This window comes from Urocitellus parryii, chromosome 8 (genome assembly GCF_045843805.1).
Source record: "Urocitellus parryii isolate mUroPar1 chromosome 8, mUroPar1.hap1, whole genome shotgun sequence".
NCBI lineage: Eukaryota > Metazoa > Chordata > Mammalia > Rodentia > Sciuridae > Urocitellus > Urocitellus parryii.
This window is the reverse complement of record NC_135538.1, coordinates 94,845,949-94,866,347: the sequence shown is the minus strand read 5'-3', so window position 1 is coordinate 94,866,347 and position 20,399 is coordinate 94,845,949. Positions and strand designations below refer to the sequence as shown.

The following is a 20,399-nucleotide window of genomic DNA, read 5'->3' as shown; positions in this document are numbered from 1 at the left end:
ATTTTCGGATCCTAGTTTCAACTATCAAAATCTACAAACTTCACATACCGGGGTAGCATTTTAAAACTTGGGTGGGAGGAACTCCCAAACACTGGCTCCCTCTGCTCCCTACTGAGCATGCGCGCTGCCAGAGCCGGGTGGGTGGGCCGTCGGGGGCGGGCCTTCTGCACCAGGGCCTTCCGCTTCCGGTCTCAAATGAAATCTCCCGCCACTCGGGAAAACTGCTGTCAGCATTTGTGTTTTCTCGCATTTGGGCATTTGCAGGTAAGAGAAACTCCCGGAATTGAGTTAGCACGGAGAGCAGTCCCGTTTTTGAGGGTTGCAGGTCGAGGAAAAAAGGAGATCACTTTTCTGGCAGTGGGAGCAGAAGATTGACTTGGCGGGGCGGAGTATTGGGTTTTGGTTGTTTCGGGCGAGACGTGGTGCCCGAGGGGAATTGGGAAAATTAGGGGTGGGAACTTTTATAAGGCACCTGTGGATGCACCCTAAAAGGGTTTCCCAAAGACTGGATCCAAAAGACAGTTGTTCTGTTTTTCCAGGGTCGTACGAAAGAAAGTTAGCAACACATAGTCCTTTATGTCTCTGATCTAGCCAGAACCTACCGCCTTTCCTCGGATTTTAGGATTGCAGTCTATATACAACCTCATCCTAAGTCTTGGGGTCGCAGATATCTAAAGGCAGTGACACAAAGACCCACAGTGAGCAGGTAACATCACCGGACTTTAATTTTGCTTTAATTTAGGACCAGCGCCTGCTGTCAGCTTTCGTTAGTGCATCTCCCTCACCATCACAAAAATTATTACAGGTGTATGTAGAAAATCTGGAAAATGCATCATACAGGGATCACCATTGTTAACATTTTGTGCCTGCCGTCAATTTCAGTATTTTTTTTCTTGTTACCATCATAGCCTTCAGTTTTACTTGCAGCCATCCATTGAAAACATATCTTTAATAGAGTTTGAAAACTTGGCTATGGATAGAGTTAAGTATAAGTGGTACTTAAATTAGAATGTGTATATCATAAGGAGAGGTGAGATACTGACATTCATACTTAGAGGAACAGGGTAAGAAATGCTAATACTGAGAGGAGGGCACTTATCTGTTTGATGACTGTGTATGTGGAATTGTTTCTTGATGTATTTTGTTTGTTGTTTTCTTTTCAGTTCCATTTTCCATTTTTATGTGCTTCTTTCCAAAGGTGATCCAAGATGCAGTTTACTGGAGGAAAGCGGAGGAAGCTGAGGTTGGCAGGCGACCAGAGGAATGCGTGTTATCCTCATAGCCTTCAGTTTTACTTGCAGCCACCCACTGAAAACATATCTTTGAGAGAGTTTGAAAACTTGGCTATTGATAGAGTTAAATGTAAGTGCTATTTAAGTTAGAATGTGTATATCATAATTTGTGAGAATGATTGAAAGTAATTTATCTCCCTCATTCATTAATCTGTCCAACAAATATTTATTGAGGATTTGCATTGAGGGATTTGTATTTATTTATTTAAAAATGCATATTTGTTGACTATCTTTGTGTTCTAGGTGGCGGGAAGTTTGAAGTGAATACTGTAATTTGTATCTTTATTGAAGCTGAATTCTAAAACATGGATACCTAAAATTATAGTCATAAATCAGCATTTTTACTGCTTCAGGAAAAGTAAATAGTAGTACTATTGAAGCATAGAAATTGGAGTAACTGATTTAGTCTGATTAAGAAAGTCTTCTTAGAGAAGTAGAAATACAATCTGGGCTTTGAAGGATGAGTAGAAGAAATGGAAGAGTTTTTCTCAACTGAGATAATACCTACACAAAGATTTGGAGGAGAGAATGTCACGTTTGAGGGGACAGTGACAAATATAGGGTGGATGGAGAAGTGTGGACAACCAAGGGCATATGTGCCATGCTGATGGTATGGTATTGTAGTGTAAGAGGAGTGTGAACACTGTACTGGGGCTTGCTTATCCTCTGTGTGTTGATGAAGAAAGGAATGAGTTAAACATGAACTGAAACAGAAATATTAGTACTGTTCAGATTTGATGTTACACAATATCCTTGTGGAAAAATCAGAAAGAGGGTTGAAATACTGTCATTCATACTTAGAGGAACAGGGTGAGGAATGCTAATACTGAGAGGAGGGCACTCATTATCCTTTTGATGAATGTGAGAGTCAAGGCAAGGGAGGAAAAGTTTTAGAAAGCTTAGTAATGTCAGATGATTTATAGGGATTGAGATGATGATAAATGTGTCCCTTGGGTTTGGCACTTAAAGAGTGAAATGATAAGGGCCTAAACTAAAGTAATAACAATGGCAGTGATAGAAAGGGAAAGCTTTTAAGAGATAATAAGGAGATTTTTTTTTTTTTTTTTTTTTTTTTTTTTGGTGCTGGTGATGGAACCAAGGGCCTGGTGCATGCAAAGCATGTGCTCCACTATTGAGCTATATCCTACGCCTAAATAAAGTATTTTTGAGAGGATTCGGTGGTTTTCTGAATATGAGGAGTGAAGGAGCAGGTGTAGGGTAGCTGAAATTCCTGCTTGTATGATCTAGTGGATAGAAACTCTGCTAATGGAGCTGGGAATGGCAAGATGAGAAGCAGAATAAGGGGAAGTTATAAGGGATACCATAATAAGGAGCTATCCATGGAACATGGGTTCAGGAGATAATTTGCAAGATTTTCATTCTTGAATTAAAAAATGCCTCAAGAGAAGAATCCATGAAAGATTGATAAGGGACTTTAAGGATCTTTGAACAGTATGTGACATCTATTTTAGATGATTTGCTTGCATATGATGGTTCTGCTTCTTCATTGTTGTGTCTTCCCCTTCTCTGTTTAATCAGGAAAGGAAGGCCTGTTTTTTTTTTATTATGAGTCTTGCTGAGTAAATGAAGCAGACTGCCAAATGGCCAACTCTCCGTGAAGAATGCAAACAGGGTGCTTGATTTGTTTTCCATACCACATAATTTCCCATTCCTCAACAATAGTGGCTTAGTACAACAAGGATTATCCTTCATCCTTCTCTCTCCCCTGATTGAGATTCTCTGGTGTTAGACTTTGCTGTAGAACATGCATATTTTCTTCATGTAGATGGAGATAATTTCCTTCAAGCATATGTAGTTCATCTAATAAACTTGCAGAAAATCAAACTTATTTTTTCATGTTCTAAAAACAGGTAATTAGGAGGTTGCTCTCTATAGTTTTTGTGTTGAATTTAGTTTTTAAAAATTATCTTACATTTTTACTTTTTTCTTTTTCTTTTAGGAGGTTGCTCTCTATAGTTTTTGTGTTGAATTTAGTTTTTAAAAATTATCTTACATTTTTACTTTTTTCTTTTTCTTTTTCAGTGCTAAAATCAGTTGAAAATCTTGGTGTGAGCTATGTGAAAGGAACTGAGCAATACCAGAGTAAATTGGAGGCTGAGATTCGAAAGCTGAAGTTTTCCTACAGAGTAAGTAAAAGAGGGAAAAAATTCTTTTAGTATGTTTGTTTTCATATTATTGTGTAAGTTGTGGGAAAGATCTTATATTAAGCACAGGCTTTTATAAAGCCTAATGTAGCATAGACCCTGCACAAAAGTACCTACAGTCTACTTGGGTAATTGACATGCAGTCCATATGCTTATGTCAGGATTTCTCAAGCTCAGGATTATCATCATTTTGGGCCTAATAGATCCTTGTTGAAGAAAATGTCCTATGCATTGCAGGATGCTCAGTAGCATGTCTGGCTTCTTCTCACTCACTCTATGTCTCCAGACATTGCCAAATGTATCTGTGTAATACAGATGATGAATGCGGTTGTTAGAATTGGCCTCAGGAACTTTAAGAGCACATATAATGATCCAGCTGAGATTGAGGAGGTTTGGGAAAGTTTTCCAGAGGAGGAGATACTGGAACTGCATCCTGAAAGATGTGATAAGATATTTATTTTGGGAAGATGAGTGCCGATAGCAGATTGATAGAGTCATGTCCCTCAGGAGTGAAAACAGGAGACTGAAAATAATGAGAGTTGAATTAATGAGAAAAGAGGACTGATTGAAGAGATATTAAGAAGGTAGAATTAAAATTTTTTTATAACTTATTATAGGGGAAAGCAGAGAGGAAAGTTAAGAATTACACCCCTTCCTCTATGGTACTAGAGATTGAATCCAGGGTCTGTGTGTGCTAGGCAAATGCTGTACCACTGAGCTACATTCCCACCCCTTTTTAAATTTTACTTTGAGTCAGGGTGTTGCTAAATTGCTGAGTTGCCTGTGGCAATGTCAAGTGGATAATTGGATATACAAATTTGAACTTAGAAGACATCTTTAGTGGGAGTGCAGGTTTAGAGGAGGGTTGGAATCATGCGTAGGTGAGTACATCCTAGGGAGATAATTTAAGAGGAGAAGATGATGTAGGATAGTGAAGAATACCAATATTTAAGGGCAAGTGGAATTGGAGGAGTTTAGGGAGGAGACTGAGAAGGAGCTTTCTGAGAAGTAAGAGATGAAGTGGATAGTAGTGTAATAGAGGCCAAGGAATGCGGGATTTCAACAATAGTTGTCATAGTATAATGATAATATAGAAATAACAGCAGATGTTTGTATTCTTACTATGTACCAGATTTTGTTCTAACTATATTAACCCATGTAGTTTAGTCAGTAGTCTTTTTGCGTAGGTACTATGTTGTCCCTATTTTACATATGAGGAAACTGTGTTATTTACTGATGGGCTAACTAAATTGCCCAAGCCTATAGGATGGTAAGTGGTGGAGCCAAGAATCGGATCTGGACATTTTGTTTCTATGATGGTACTCTTAACCACAATAGTCTCAGAAGCTTACGATAGATCTTATAAAGGTGAGTTGCACAGTGTCCATTAGATTTAACAGTTGGATGGGCTCTCTTAGATGGGGGCAGATTCAGGATAGTGGCTGGAAGAGAGAGGTGAGAGGTGGAGAGTTAGGTATGAAATATGAACTCTTTTAAGACGCTTAGCAAAAAAAATAAGAGAGAAATAGGGCAGAACATAGATGTTTCATGGAAAAGAGAAGGTGCACACATATACACATGGGCACACATAATGGTGCATGTATATATACATTTATGTATATATATTTACACATATGACAGGAGATACTTAAACGTATTTATAAGTTGAAAAGAAAGATCTAGAATAGAAAGAATAGGAGGGGAGCTTGATACTGTAATAGAACATTAGATAAATGAAGGTCGCCCTTCAGAGGCAAGAGCAAATGAGTCGCAGGATTTGGGTGTAGGGATTAGCTTTAGGTTCAGGGAAGGAGAGATGCTGTGTCCACAGAGATGTTAGGGAAGGCAACATAACATGTGGATGCAGAAACATGGAGCTGAAGGAGTTTGCCTGATAGCCTGGTGAAGTCACCTGTTTAGAGAGAAAGGTACTATGGTAGGGACCTTAAAGCAACTGGTGAAAATTGAAACATTTTTTCTAAGAAACAAGGAAGGAGACAATTATGTGTCAAATTGTCACATGGCTGACAATATGTAATTGCTGCTTAAGCTTTGTTCTACAGTTTACATCTAGAATGTTGTTCCTGGGCCCATGTGTTAAAGGCTTGGTCTTTAGCTTGGTGATATTTGAACGTGATTCAAACTTTAAGAGGTGGGGCCTAGTGGGAGTTTTTAGGTCATTGAGGGTATGCCCTGGAAAGGGATTGTGGAGCCCTGGTGTTTTCCTATCTTTTTGTTTTCCTGGTCTTCACAAGATGAGTAGCTTTGCTCTGCCATGGATTCCCTGCCATGTTGTTCTATCTTGATGTAGAACCAAAAGCAGTGGGCCAAGTGACCATGGACTGACATCTCTGAAACTGTAGCCAAAATCAATCTTTCCTCTTTTTAAGTTGGTTATTTCAGGTATTTTGTTACTGTAACAGAAAGCTGACTGACACACTTTTGTGACCCTGGCCAAATTATATAACCTCAGAGTACCTCAGTCCTTTAAAATAAGGGTATAGTAGTGCCTACTTCCTAGTTTTTAAAAGAAGAATTAAATGGGTCGCTACATTAAAAATGCTTAGAACAGTGCCAGGTACTTAGTGAGTGCCTGAAATGTTTGATCTTGCCATTTTGGGCTTGAATAAAGATTTGTTGGCATTGGTAAGGGTCTACTTGAGGTTGGAGGCCATTCATTTTTATATTCTAAATTCCTATAGTTGTGTATTTTTTTCCTCCAGAAATTCTCAGCATTTTGGGAATAGGCCTGCGGACTGTAGCTACAGATTAATTTTGAATCTTGTTTTTTGCCAAATGGTTGGAATTAAAGAAGTTGAGGATTGGTCTAAGAAATGGTTGAAGCAGTGAATAAGTATTGTAGGCATAGGCTGGGTAAGAAAGAAAGCGAAGGGAAAATAGTTGAGTCCAAACCCAGAAGGTTTTGATGAAATCAGTTCAGTTCTTAGTTTCAGCTGGTTGTAGTTTAAGTAAAATGATAATTATTCTAGAAAGCATATTTAGAAATGTGTTTTTGAAATTCTTTTACTTTACCATTGACTTTTGCTTATTCAATGTTTCTTTATAACTCTTTTCATTCTCATGCAGTGATTTTATTTGTGTGTCATTATTTTTAAGGAAAACTTAGAAGATGAATATGAACCACGAAGAAGAGATCACATCTCTCATTTTATTTTGCGCCTTGCTTATTGCCAGTCGTGAGTATACATTTGTACTCTCACAAACTTGAAATCTTGGGTTATAAATTGGTACATGGGAAGCTGCTTGTACTGAACATAGGAAAACCCAGAATAACTTCAGGAACTGGTGTGCCATGGTTTGGACACTGTTGTAGTGAATTGTCTGAAACAAGTCGCTTAAAAAAAATACTGAAAATTTCTATTGCAAGATTTTTCCCAATGAAAGTTTTTAACTTTATGAGAGATACTCTTTATTTGGAATTTAAATTAGAAGGGATCTCATTAGGAAGGATGTTTGATACTTTTCCAGAAAAGAAGTTGGAAATATTCATAAGAAACAGTGACTTAAACACACACTTGAATTTAATACAGTTTTTTGGAATTTGAGATATACGGGCCTCTTAACACTAGTTATTTTCAGTTGGTGGTTGGTTTCTTGTAAATCAACAGTGCCACCCAGAGGGAGAAGGAGTTAGCTGCTTTTTAAAAAATCTAGTTTTTCCTTTCTTATTAGTTTTGGCCAAATAATATAGTTATGGTTGTTTCTTTTTATTAGTAGACTTTTTCAGAACAAATCTTGAATTGCTTCCTATCCCAAGATCATAATTGAGAAATTATGATCATAAACTTTGGTCCTAGAGTTTTTATTTTTATAAAAAAGCATATGTAGTTTATGTAATATGTATAATGGATAAATTGCTGACAGTCTGTAAAAGTAAAAACATGAAATCATGTTTTACATGCAGTAGGATAAATATTTTATAATATTGCAATAATGATATGTGCCTTATAAGGCATGCTGTGTCTGCTTTACAACTGAATATATTTTCATGTTAGCTTTGAAATATTGAAGTATTCTTGCATATATTAAATTTTGTGAAGTTATAATCTGCAAAGCTATAAGCTTTACTTTGTAAAATGTACTGATCATAATCTATTTAAAGAAAAAGTTGCCTTAAGAAATTTTATTTATTTGTAGTAGGCACTGAATTAGAGCAAAATATAGTCCATGTTTGTATGATTATGTCAAAATGAACCCTAATTTTATGTATAACTCAAATGAACTATAAAAATATTAAAAAAACTTAATTTGGCATTTATGAAACCAACCCTGACCAAAGGAGTACCCCGTTTTCAAATGTAAATGACTTACAGTAAATGCAGTGTACTATTTTCTTTTTGCTATTCAGTAATAATTCAGGTAGACTTGAAGCATTCTTTCTTTTTAAAATTTTTTATTTGTTTTAATTAGTTATTCATGACAGTAGAATTGAAGTATTCTTTATTTAATCTTTTATGTTCATTACATCCCTTGACCTCATACCCAGCATATCCCTGGAAGAGTGTGTGGTTTGAGGTATTTGTATTTTCTTTATCACAGTAGAAGACTCATCTGCTTTTAACTGCTGTCTATTGGCATCTTGTCATCTTTGAATATTGTTTCACAAAAATTTCTCATATTTAATATTAATTGGATTTTTAGTTTATACTCATAATTTTCTGTTTCCATTTCAGTGAAGATCTTAGACGCTGGTTCATTCAACAAGAAATGGATCTCCTTCGATTTCGATTCAATATTTTACCCAAAGACAAAATTCAGAATTTCTTAAAGGATAGCCATTTGCAATTTGAGGCTGTAAGTATTTTTTCATAGTTATTTCCAGTTGTTTTCACTATTTATCCCTCCCTTTTGCGTTAAGTGCTGATAGTAATGTAAGGAGTTTATTCTCTTTACATTCTTAAGCTCCCGCCTGAAAGAGTAGCTTTGCACATTAGTGATAGTTATTTATTTGCAGTAGTGAAGTTTAGAGAAGGTAGTGCTTTCTTTAAGTCAGTTGTCAGTAGAATCTACCTGATTTAATAGTTTTTAAAAATAATTTTTGTAGGTGAATCTGAATGATTGTATAATTATGTAAAAAGAAGTATGTGGGACATTTAGCAAGGATAAACATTGTGGGTAAAAATAGTTTATGTCTTTTAGGTGGATCCATGCTGTGGGGGGACAATAGAAAAATGCTGTTTTGCAAGATCTAGAGTAGTCAAATGGTAGTGGGACTGGTTTGAACCCTATTTTGCTGTTGCAATGGGTGGCTTGGGCCAAATAAAATAAAAGTTAGAGTAGGTGAAAGACATTTGTCCTGTCTGATAAATTCTGTCTGAGGATGTACCCACTGTAACAAGGAACACTAGTATATGAGTTGGGGGAAAGAGATTGCATGTAGGGGAGGGGACATTTAGTGTACTTTTGGTGTCCATTATATATTTAGAAGGCACTTTCTATAATTCTGTCATTTTCTTCTTAAAAGTGCCTCTTCTGAGGTCTCTAAATAACCTACTTAGGCATAGTCAAGTGATGTGCACAAACTATGTGACCCAAACCTATTGCTTCTCCCCTTTTCTTTTAGCTTTTATCCTTGGTGAAGCCCATTGTTGCTATTATGTATTCCAATTAATTTATCCTTTCATGTTAGAAATAGTTTGTTTTTTGCTCTTGTTGATATTACTGATTTTTATTAGGTCATAGAAAAAACTATCCTTGAAAAGATCCATCTTTATTCTAGAGTGTCTCAAAACATTGCCATGTATAGTTTTTTTTTTTTTTAATAATGTATCTATTGAGATAGAATTTACATATCTTGAAATTCATACTTTTAAAACATATAGTTCACTGGTTTTTAAGTATAATCACAGAGTTATGAAACCATTCCTAGTATCTAATTTTGGGACATTTTCATCACCCTAAAACGAAACCTTGTACCCTTTAGTAGCCACTTCTTATTCTTTCTGACAATTCTTGACAACCACTAATCTACTTTCTGTTTCTGTGAATGCGCCTCTTCTGGCATTTCATATAAATGGAATCATAAAATACATGGTCCTTTGTGAATGACTTCCTCCATTGAGTATAATACTTTCAGATTTTATCCATGTTGTCACATGTATTAGTACTTAATTCCAAATACTTTATTTATATATTTGGCAGTTCATGGACATTCGGATTTTGTTCACATTTTGACCATTGTGAATAATGTTGCAGTAATACTCATGTACAAGGTTTTGTATAGATATATGTTCATTTCTCTCAAATATATACCTAGGATTAGAATTGCTAGGTCATAGGGTAAGGTATTTAAACTTTTGAGGGTCTGTCAAAATGTTTTCCAAAGTGGCTTATTATCAAACATCTTTTTTTTTTGGTACCAGGGATTGAACCCAGGGGTGCTTAACTATATCCCCAGACCTTTTTAAAAATTTTATTTAAAGACAGGGTCTCACTAAGTTGCTGAGGGCCTCGTTAAATTGCTGGAAAATGGCTTTGAACTCAATCCTTCTGACTCAGCCTCCTGGGGTGCTGGGATTATAGGTGTATGAGGGTTCCAGTTTTTCTGCATTCTCACCAACATCGGTTATTATCTTTTTTTAAAAAATGTAGTCATTGGGCTGGGGTTGTGGCTCAGTGGTAGAGCGCTTGCCTATGGAATGTGAGTCCCTGGGTTCAATCCTCAGCACCACATAAAAATAAATAAAATAAACCAAAGGTATTATGTCCAACTGAACTAAAAAATAAATATTAAAAAAAATCTAGTCATCATAGTGGGTATGAAGTGGTATGTCAGTGTTTTTTTTTTTTTTTTGTGGAGGAGATTGAACCCTGTTTTGTTGGGAAAGATTCCTCCATGGATTTCTTGTACTCCTACACATCTTGCTGTGTATATCAAGAGTCCATGGCCCTAATTACTCTTCACTCAGGCCATTTCTTAGGTGATTTTAGTAAGCACCTTTGAAAGATGAGGTAATATCTTTCTTTGCCATATAGAGGAGCCTTACTGCTTCCTATAAAAACTGTTGGTTGCCAGTGTGCCTTAGCTTTCGTGCAGACCTACTGCACAGAGAGCATCCATCTGTGCTATATTGTGTTACTCCCCATGGGACTTGGGGGCAAGGAGAGTGACACAAATATACTGGTTCTTTTGCTGCTTCCTGTGATGTGAGTACTAAAGTTCTTTGTCTCTGATGCAGAAGTCTTATGACTTCTTAAAGCAATCTGTAAATAGTAGAGGCTAGTTTATTGGCTAGGAAATAGGGTGTCTTAGTTCTTTTCCTGTTGCTATAACAATATTGGAGACTGGGTAATTAATAAAGAAAACAGGTTTATTTAGCTCTCAGTTCTGGTGCTGGGAAGTTCAAGATTAGGTCACGGCTTCTGGTGTGGGTCTTATCCTGGGTCTTAACATGGCAAAAAAAAAAAAAAAACAAAAAAAAGAAAAGGTTAAGCAGGCATATGCAAAGAGAGGGGACACAAGGGACATCCTAGCTTTGTAACAACCTGTGCTTGTGGTTAACCAATTTGATCCTCTAAGAGTGAGAAATCACTCCCCATAAGACTCCATTAATTTATTTACGAGGGCTCTACCCTTATGACCTAATCACAGCCAACACTGCTTCATTGAGGAATCAACTACACTCTAAGATTTGATAGGGACAAACCTAGTCAAACCAGAGCATGAAATTAAATCCCAGATTTAACAATGAATTTTGAGTAAATTTTCTAATCTGTTCTTGAGTTTCCCCATCTTTAATATGGGTGTAATAACAATCCCCACCTCACAGATATTTGAGGTTTAAATAAGATAATGTGTATAGAGTATGTAGTGTTGTGCCTGGCATATATATAAGTTGCTGATATTATGGAGAAGACAGAAGCAGCAAATGCCTGTATGTTGAAGAAGTTTGGAGTCAGTTAGATGGGTATATTTTGCTGCAATTAAAAAAACTATTTTGGATCTTCTTATTTTAGGAATCTGGAATTTATGAGAAGTACATGCATAATTTTGATAATTATGTTAGTATCATTATTTTTAATATTACTCTAATTGCTTCTTGTCTGTTTACTATAATTTGTATTTTATTTTATATTATATATTTATATCCTATTTCACTCTGTAGTTCATTTGAGGTATATTATAATAATTACATACATTAAAATAAGATAAGAAGGCTGGGGATGTGGCTCAAGCGGTAGCGCGTTCGCCTGGCATGTGTGTGGCCCAGGTTCAATCCTCAGCACCACATACAAACAAAGATGTTGTGTCCCCCGAAAACTAAAAACTAAAAATAAATATTCAAAAATTCTCTCTCTCTTTCTCTCTCTCTCTCTCTCTATCTATCTATCTTTAAAAAAAAAGGATTACTCTTACTCTGGCTATTCTCCTCTCTTAAAAAAAATAAAATAAGAAGTATGAATAAAACCAAAAAGTTGAATGAAGGGAAAATTAATATCCACATTTTTACATAGTAGGCAGTCTTGTATAATTTCTATAGGGAACAATAATTTTGGCTTCTTGTGTGACTGTTTTGTTTTTTCTAGTTCAGTGATTCTCAGTGCATCAGTAGGATGAGGAGGTGTTGCTTTTAGTGGGTATAGCAGAACATGAGTGGAGGTTTGTAGAATGTAGAAAACTTGATGCCTTATGCTTTCGAAATTTAAACTGTAGAATGTAAATTTTGATCAAATATGCATGATTGGTGGAGATTCACGGAAGCCAGAATGAGACTGTTGCAGGAGGCCTGACAGAAAAAGCCATTCCTGTGGTAAACTGCAATCACTTCCCCATGAGAGAACTTTCTTTTTCTCTCTTCTTTCATGTGTTCTCTTCCATGGCATCTGATGCTAGTAATTAAGGTGCTTGAATTTGGGTGCTATTGATTAGCTTTGCTGCAGGTGCCTATAAGAGCTCTTCCCACTTCATTTTAGTCCTTCCTAACTTTTAACATTTCATTAATAGGAACATGCATATTTTCTTCATTTTGGTTAGAATATCTGGCTTGCTTTTGGAAACTATTATTTCAAAATGGGTTATTAGTGATGCATTTATATTCAGAACAAAGCAAGGGTTGGGGAAATAATTAGCATTTGTTACATGAGATAGTCTCTGACATATCTACTGCTTCTTGTCCAGACAGAAGAAAATAGTGGGGGTTGGAGAACCATGGGGCCATTTTGTTTCCATGTCTCCAAAGGTGGATTACTGGCACAAGGGTTTTAGAGTTTACCTGGACTTAGAGTACTGGTAGACTGATTGGACACATGTCTTTGTCTTTTCAGTTTCCTTAATGCTACAGTGATTTTTATATTGATCTCCTTATGTAAAATAATAGTTTTACCTTGGGAAGAGTTGTAATACTAATAACTAAGTTGCATTGTGTTTGCTTTGATGGAGAAATATGTATAGAAAAAGGATCATTCATTTCTTTGCCTAGATTTTACTGGCTTCTGTGCTTTTACTGGACAAAAATTTGTAAAATACAAATGAAGCTAGTTATCAGATCTGGAATCGTGTTCTACTATAGACTCAGGCTGTGTGTCTATAATTTAGCTTTTTTAGTCTATACTCGAATTTTTAGGGGATAGTAGATCTTTATGACATATGACAGAAAAGTGTACAAAAAGGAAAAACTGATATTTTTCATTCTTTGGCTTTTATGTACATAACTTGGATTTTAAGTATGAAATTTCTATGAAGGATTTATAAATGAGTGAATATTGCCATGTATGGAGAGTGTTTTGGATCTCTCATTGCTGAGTTGATTGATTTTTGAATTGCAACAAAGGTGAATTGGTATGGTTAAACAGATTCTATTAAGGCTGCTTCACTTGGTCAGTTAGGGAAAGGTCAGGCTTTGACAGCTGTCAGCCATGTAGACAAAGGGTTTCTGTGCTGTTGCTGTCCAGAGTCTGACAGCAGCTTATAATTTACTTGGATGCTTTTTAAAACTTCCTTAGGACGGTCAAAGCTTTTTTTTTTTTTAATTTGAAATGCCAGTAGATCAAATGGCAGGATACTTTTCATTAGAGTATTACAGAATGGCAGGGACAGGAAAAATGTGTATTCTATGTGCCAAATGGAAACAACATTGCATATTAAAATGAATTAGCATTATTCAATTGCCTTTATGTTCAAGGAAATGAATTTTTGAGTAAAGGCAAGTAAGGTTGGCTACCTTATTTCCTGGTTCTCTGCAAACAAGTTCCTGTAAAACTTTGAATTGTTTAGTTTTGCTTATTTTGAAATAGTTTTTCTTATCCTGAACCTAGCATTTAACATTTCTTATCCTTTATAGTTTGAAACCTTAATTTCTTCTGTCTTAGAAAATATTTCATGTCATTCTTGGCTGGTAACTTCTTTTCAGTGAACATAAATTAAAGTTTGTCATTTGTTACTGCAAATGTCAATCATGAATTTATTAGGAACTTTTAGATGCTTTTCTTCCAGTTAACATTGGAACATTGATTTAATTTTTATAGTTGTGGAATCTTAGAATGGTTTTGGTATTCACTTGTTAATCATTATTTCTTAGATATTTGCAAATTGAGAGTCATGGTTTTCTGACCATTTTGGCCCTTATTATGTTGTTTTCTTTGTTAATTGGGTTTTAGATCTTGGAAAGTGCATTCATCAATGCGGTCTATTCCTTTTCTGTTGCTTAAAATATGAAAATTTCATTCACATGATATACACAACTCTTTATGCCTACCATTGGGGTCTCAAGTTATTATAAGTGTATTAATAAGTTGCCAAGTGGTTTTAGTGTGGTGCTTGCAAATTGGTGAGATATGTGTATCTTTATATCTTTTGATCCAATAAACTTCAGCCAATAAGAGATCTGATGATATAGCTAAGGCAGGACCTGCAGAAGTGAGAGTAGAGCAGGCTAATGAACGAGAGTGTTTGATAATCCTGGAAGCTCTTCATAGTACTCTGTCAAGCTACTGGCTATGAGAGGTGTAGAAGTGGAGACTGGTGAAGAGTGAGACGGGATATTAAGACAAACTCTTTGAATACTCTTTATGGCAGTTTCAGACATAAAAGGAACTCAGGGGGAAAGGATTAATAATATGAAGGATATTAAAGAAAAAATGTTATTCATGACACATGTCAAAGATAGAAGGGAAGACTTTATTCAAGGAGTGGGGGGACTATAGTAGGGTTTTATAATATAGGAGAGAAATGAGCTGAACACTGAATACGTATGTATACAAGATGACTATGCTTGTGACTTTGCCCTTGAAAAAAAGGTTAGAGCTTTATAGCCAAGGAGCTGGGGGCGCGGGGTGGGTAGTGTAGGCAGATGGGAAATTAGGAAGAGATAGGGTAACTTTTTGCTAATATGACTTTAGGGTTTTTTTCTAAAGGTGGACAAACGTGATAAGATATTGAGGGTGATCAGAGAAAGGGTAAAGGATTTTTCCTAACATGACTGGGTAGGATTCTTGTTAAACCAATAAACAGGTCTTGTCAAAAAGGGGATTCATGAGCATGACTAGAGTTAGGTCAAGAAGATCCCCTGGGAGCTGGGGTTGTGGCTTGGCAGTAGAGTGCTCGCTTAGCATGTGCAGGGCACTGGATCCGATCCTCAGTACCACATAAAAATAAATACATAAATGAAATAAAGGTATTGTGTCCAACTACAACTTAAAAAAATTATTAAAAAAAGAAGAAATTCCTTGTTAAAGATCAAATTTATCTTCTGATTGGGAAGTAAATTGTTTTATGTTCCAAGGCTGTACAATAAGTTAGTTTGACAGTTCCAGATATGGTGCAGTGAATAAATTAATTTTGAATTAATTCCTCAAGAAAATAGTAGTATGAGAACAATATAAATAGTAGTAACATTTCGAAGGTTTGTCTGTTTTGTGAACATTAGACGTCTTTAAGATGAGTATAGTAACATGGAATTCTTATCCTTTTCCAGGTTAAATATTAGATGATGAATATATATGCTATATATGAAATGAGTTTTTTTTTTCAATCCAGCTGGTTTTAAAGGATTATATTGACTAGCAAACTTCAACCTGTTCTGTATTTAAATAGAAAAATTTATGATTTAGACAGAGCCCTTTATGCATTTCTGTTACAAATGCATAGTTTTGACTTCTTTCTAAATGATTAAGTGATGATATTCACAGAGGACTTCCTTTTTATAAGTCTACTCTACAAACCTAATACTATTGTTCTCATAGTGGTTTTTGACATTATTGGGTAGCTATAGTTTAAATATTGTTAAGTTTTATATATGGAGAATAGGAAATTGTTCATTGAATTTTTAGTTAATTGAGGCCTAGCTATTTAACTCTGTGTATAGCTGTAGAAAACATGGCAGATGGTCTTTAGTGATAAAATTTTAGAATTCACAGAATTTGGATTTTCCTGCTCATTATAAGATGGTTTAAACCTAGAGATACTATGGTTATGTGTGAAATTTCAAACTGAATTAACTCTTGAAGGCTAAATTTAACATATGCAAAAGTTCTCAAAATTTGTGAAATTCATTTCTCTTTTTTAAAGTTTTAACATAGTTTATATATATATAATATCTTATATTCTGATTATTTGATGACTATGCTTGTGACTTTGCCCTTGAAAAAAAGTTATGACTTTAAATTAGTTCCATATAGAGTTTTGTCCTAAATGTCTTACAATGTTCTGTGTATGTACATATATATACATGCATATATTTGGATCCTAAAAGAATGAAACTAATTTTACTATATATCATCTATAGTGATAAATATTCTCTGTAATTAAACGTTAACATCATGAAGTGTTATTCACATTTTCTGAAGATGTCCTGGAAAAGATTCTGAGCTTTTGTATGTAGACATTATTTTTTTCAATCCGTAGTCTACCAAACCTTTTCCTGTTGCCCCCAGGTTGCCTAGAAATTTGTTTTTGGCTGAATTGCTGTGTCATGGACTAGTTCAGTTCTAGGTCAGATTGTCTTAACATAGGTCTTTTGTATGAGAATGAGAATCAGGCATGTGGAGGGCTAATGGAGTTTTACAAAATAATACTTTTGTGTTCTTAATCACTGGATAAGTCTGAGTTATAATTATAGTAACAACAGATATTCTGTTAGCTCAGGCCCTGTATACATACCATTCTGCTACTCCCTACCGATTAGAAAGCATGGACTTTCTCCATTTATTCTTTACCTGCTGCTGATTGCTAGTCTCCCTGGCTTTTAAGAAATTAGTGGCATTCTTCACCTGTTGATATCTGCTTCTCTGGCTTTGTTTCCTGTTTACCTCTGTTCAGAGCATGCTGTCTTCATTCTCATGAAGCTTTTGGGCAAGAGAATTCTTCTGTAATCTCTATTGAAGCTTCATAGCCACATATATTTCAGCTTCCTTTTATTTGATTCAAGGCTTAAAGCTGAATATGAATATTATAAAACCCAGTGGATTGTCCTCAAACTTGGATGGGGTCCTTATTTCCTTAAGAAGGATTATTTATTGATGACTGAATAAAGAGTGGACTTATTAAGGTCTGAATTTGTCCAGTGATATAAGGAGGCAGAAGAGAAATTAATCACTCGTAGCTAACCTTTGATATGTGTTTACTGAGTGCCAGGCACTTTACTCAGTGCTTTATATAGATTACATAATTTAATCCTTACAAGAGCTCCAGGAGGAACTTGAAGAGCAGGAAGGTTAAGTAACTTCTGCCCCAAGACAGACTTCTAGATATTTTGATATGTGTGAATTACAAAGTATGTTACTAAATATATGAACAGATTTCTTCACAGATAGTACTTAACTAGCACTGAAATGAAGTGGGATAAATGCTGACATTGAAGGTGACAGGGCTCATCAAAAGGGATACACAAACACAGGTGTGAGTTTAGAGATTTACATTAATGTAGAAAATTAAAGCATTAACTGTAATTTTACTAAGATGTTTTATTTTAACTGACAGTTCTTGGCAGAGCTGGAAACTAAATAGATTAAATATACCATAAGTAGTTTTCCCAATATGATATGCATGCTATCACTAGGGAAAACATTATATTTATACAGCTTAGTTGTTGAGGGATTCGTTGTTTTGTCTACAATTTTTCTATATTCTTAGCTTTTCTTCTGTGGTACTGTTTACCCCTTTAAAAATGTTTTGGGATTATATTGTATATTTCAGTTTATGATCAACAACTGATGCATGTCAAAAATCATTGTAAACCAAAATTCAATCATTAAATTCTGCTTGAGGTAGAATAATTCAATCACTTAGGAAAAGGTAGTTAAGAACTTGTAGGTTTTCTTTTGTAATGTACAAGAGAGATAGCATCAAGGGAGTCCTACTGATTGTTTCAAACTGAGCCTTTCTGGAGGATGATTTAGTCTAGGGCTTCTGAACTATAGGGGATATAGTTTCTCTACTAGTGTTTTAGACATCTTTGTGGTACTTTTGATGGTGGTAACCATGATTGACAGGTATTATAGGCATTTAAAAGATAGGAGACAGGAGTGATGGAGTTCCTGCAATGAAGGCCCTGGATATAGTTCTGTATAAGCATGCATTTGCTGATGTCATTCTTGGCTTTTCATATTTATGTGGTCAAACAAAGCCTCCAAGGCCAAACTGCTTGTAATGATCTGCATCTGGATTCAAACATTGTTTTATAAATCCACATAAATTGCTTTTTTCCTCCATGTTTTTTGGTATACCTTGATTGTTCTTAGAATTAAAATTATGAACTGATGGAAGATAATACTTTGTTTCTGTGAGTTATTTACCTTTTTTTTTTTTTTAAAAAAAAGGTACCAATACCTACGCTATATCAGTTTGTATTGGTAGGTGGTTTCTATTAATGGATGCAATACCTAACTACACATGTCCTTTAGTGCTTTTACTTAATTTGCTTTTATTTTTTATTTGCTTTTATTTTTCTTTTATATTTAATTATGGAGTTCTATTGATTTAAAAAATATCTTTGAATTTTATTTTGAGATAGTAAAGTCGGTATTGTAACATTTTAAATGCTAAAATATAAAAGGGTAGCGTTGGGTCTCATAGCATTGTGAACAACTAATTTCATCCAAGCTTTGCTGATCCCCAAGTTTGATTCTATTAGATTCTTGCCTGTAGTATTATAAACACTGACCATAGCATGTTTCTTATTTTCTTTTTGTAAGATTTAAGGTAGTTTTGGCTTATAGTTATACTTTTTTTTCTTTTTTTATTGAAATTTCCCCTTCTTTAAAAAATCAAATTTTTCTCACTAATAGTTATCATCCCAGACACACTGTTTATATAACTAAAGTTAGATCTGGTTGTTTTACCACTTCTTGTGAAAAATAATCTTAAATTAAACCCTCAATATCACATACTGTCAGTACTCATAGGAACTGTGAGCATAGCAGATGAAGGAGAGAGCCAAAAGCAGCATGACAATAATACTTCTTTGTAGTCTTCTTCATAAACAGAGTTCAAAGCTCTTCAACTATTGTGAATGTAGAATCCCAGAATCCCAGTGGAGTAGGGTGAGCAAACTTCTCAGCTAAGAAGGAATGAGGCTGCCAGTCTGCTCACAGAGCTTATAGATGGATTTCCAGTTCTGTCTGTTTCCTTTGGAGGTGTCTTCATAGAGCATTAATTAAGATGCCTTTTTCTTGGGATTGTGCCATTCATATAGTAAGGTTTCTGGTCTTTGTATCACTTTTGTAAAGATTTCAAAAATCATCCATTTATGATTATGATTTATTAGCCAGTTTGAAGAAAATAATTTCAGATTAATTTTATTTATTTCCATTTTAATTGATGAGGATGATGGTGTAACATAGAATTTCAAACATTATAAACCTTTGAGAAAACTTTGCGTTTGAACTAGGGAACTTCTGAGATCTAATTTGTCTATAGCCCCTGAAGTTAAACATGAGGGAAGCCTAGAGATGGTTTGGGATGAGATGGATTGGTCAGAGTGATCTTTTATCTTTCCCCTTTGAGAAGGTTAACTGGATGGCAGGATCAGCTGGTAGTGGAGGGTCCTTGTTTCCTTTCTTTCTTTGTCCAGCAATAGCAGAGCCTGTTTTTCCTAAGTATAGTGTAGTTCTTTCTCCTTTTTCCAAGTTGAACACAGACATAGTTCTATTATCTCATCTTTTTCCTAGCCATAGTATAACCCCTATCTCTCTGGAGGTCTCCTACTTGTCATATACTTTACTTAATGATATCTTCACCTTTTTTATTTAAAGGAAATACATTCATGTGTTTTCCATGTTAGTGTGGTTGTGGTTTTACATGTTTATGTCATTAAATTATGGAAAAGAGTGGGAGGTAAGGTTAGCTAGATAGGAGAAGGGCAGGAGGAAATTATTAAGGGTTTTTGAATAAAGTGTTGTAATTTACCATGATAAAGATAACTGTAGCGGCTGAGTGAATAAGGAAATGGAGAATTGAGACCTAAGTTGAGATTTAAGATTGCAAAGTAACAGAATTTTGACAGAGTTCTCAGAAGGATATTTTAATTTTTCAAATTAGAACATTTTGCCAGGCTTGGTGGCACATGCCTGTAATCCCAGCAGCTTGGGAGACTAAGGAGTATTTCGAGTTCAAAGCCAGCCTCAGCAAAAGCGAGGCACTAAGCAACTCAGTGAGACTCTGTCTCTAAATAAAATACAAAATAGGGCTGGAGATGTGGCTCAGTGGCTGAGTGCCCCCGAGTTTAACTCCCGGTACAAAAAAAAAGAAATTTTGACTTTTTTTTTGAATATTTATTTTTTAGTTGTAGTTGGACACAATATCTTTATTTATTTTTATGTGGTGCTGAGGCGTGCACATGCTAGGCAAGTGCTCTAACTCTGAGCCATGACCCCAGCCCCAACATTTTGACTTTTGAATAATCTTGGAACTAATTTTTTAAAAAATAAATATGTGATTCACTTTTAGGTATTTTTCTATAAAGCCCTTACTTTTCTTGATATTTAA

The 20,399-nt window shown here is 35.2% G+C and overlaps 1 protein-coding gene across 1 annotated transcript in view; it reads left to right on the top strand.

The window, feature by feature from the left end:
• The first annotated feature begins 195 nt into the window (after positions 1–195).
• Prim2 (DNA primase subunit 2) overlaps positions 196–20,399 on the top strand; it is a 256,410-nt gene continuing 236,206 nt past the window's right edge. The window contains exons 1-5 of the mRNA XM_026398949.2: positions 196–264; positions 1,199–1,362; positions 3,336–3,439; positions 6,575–6,654; positions 8,152–8,272. Of these exons, the coding sequence (XP_026254734.1) occupies positions 1,209–1,362; positions 3,336–3,439; positions 6,575–6,654; positions 8,152–8,272 (459 nt within the window). The 5' untranslated portion in view covers positions 196–264; positions 1,199–1,208. The remainder of the gene's footprint in view (positions 265–1,198; positions 1,363–3,335; positions 3,440–6,574; positions 6,655–8,151; positions 8,273–20,399) is intronic.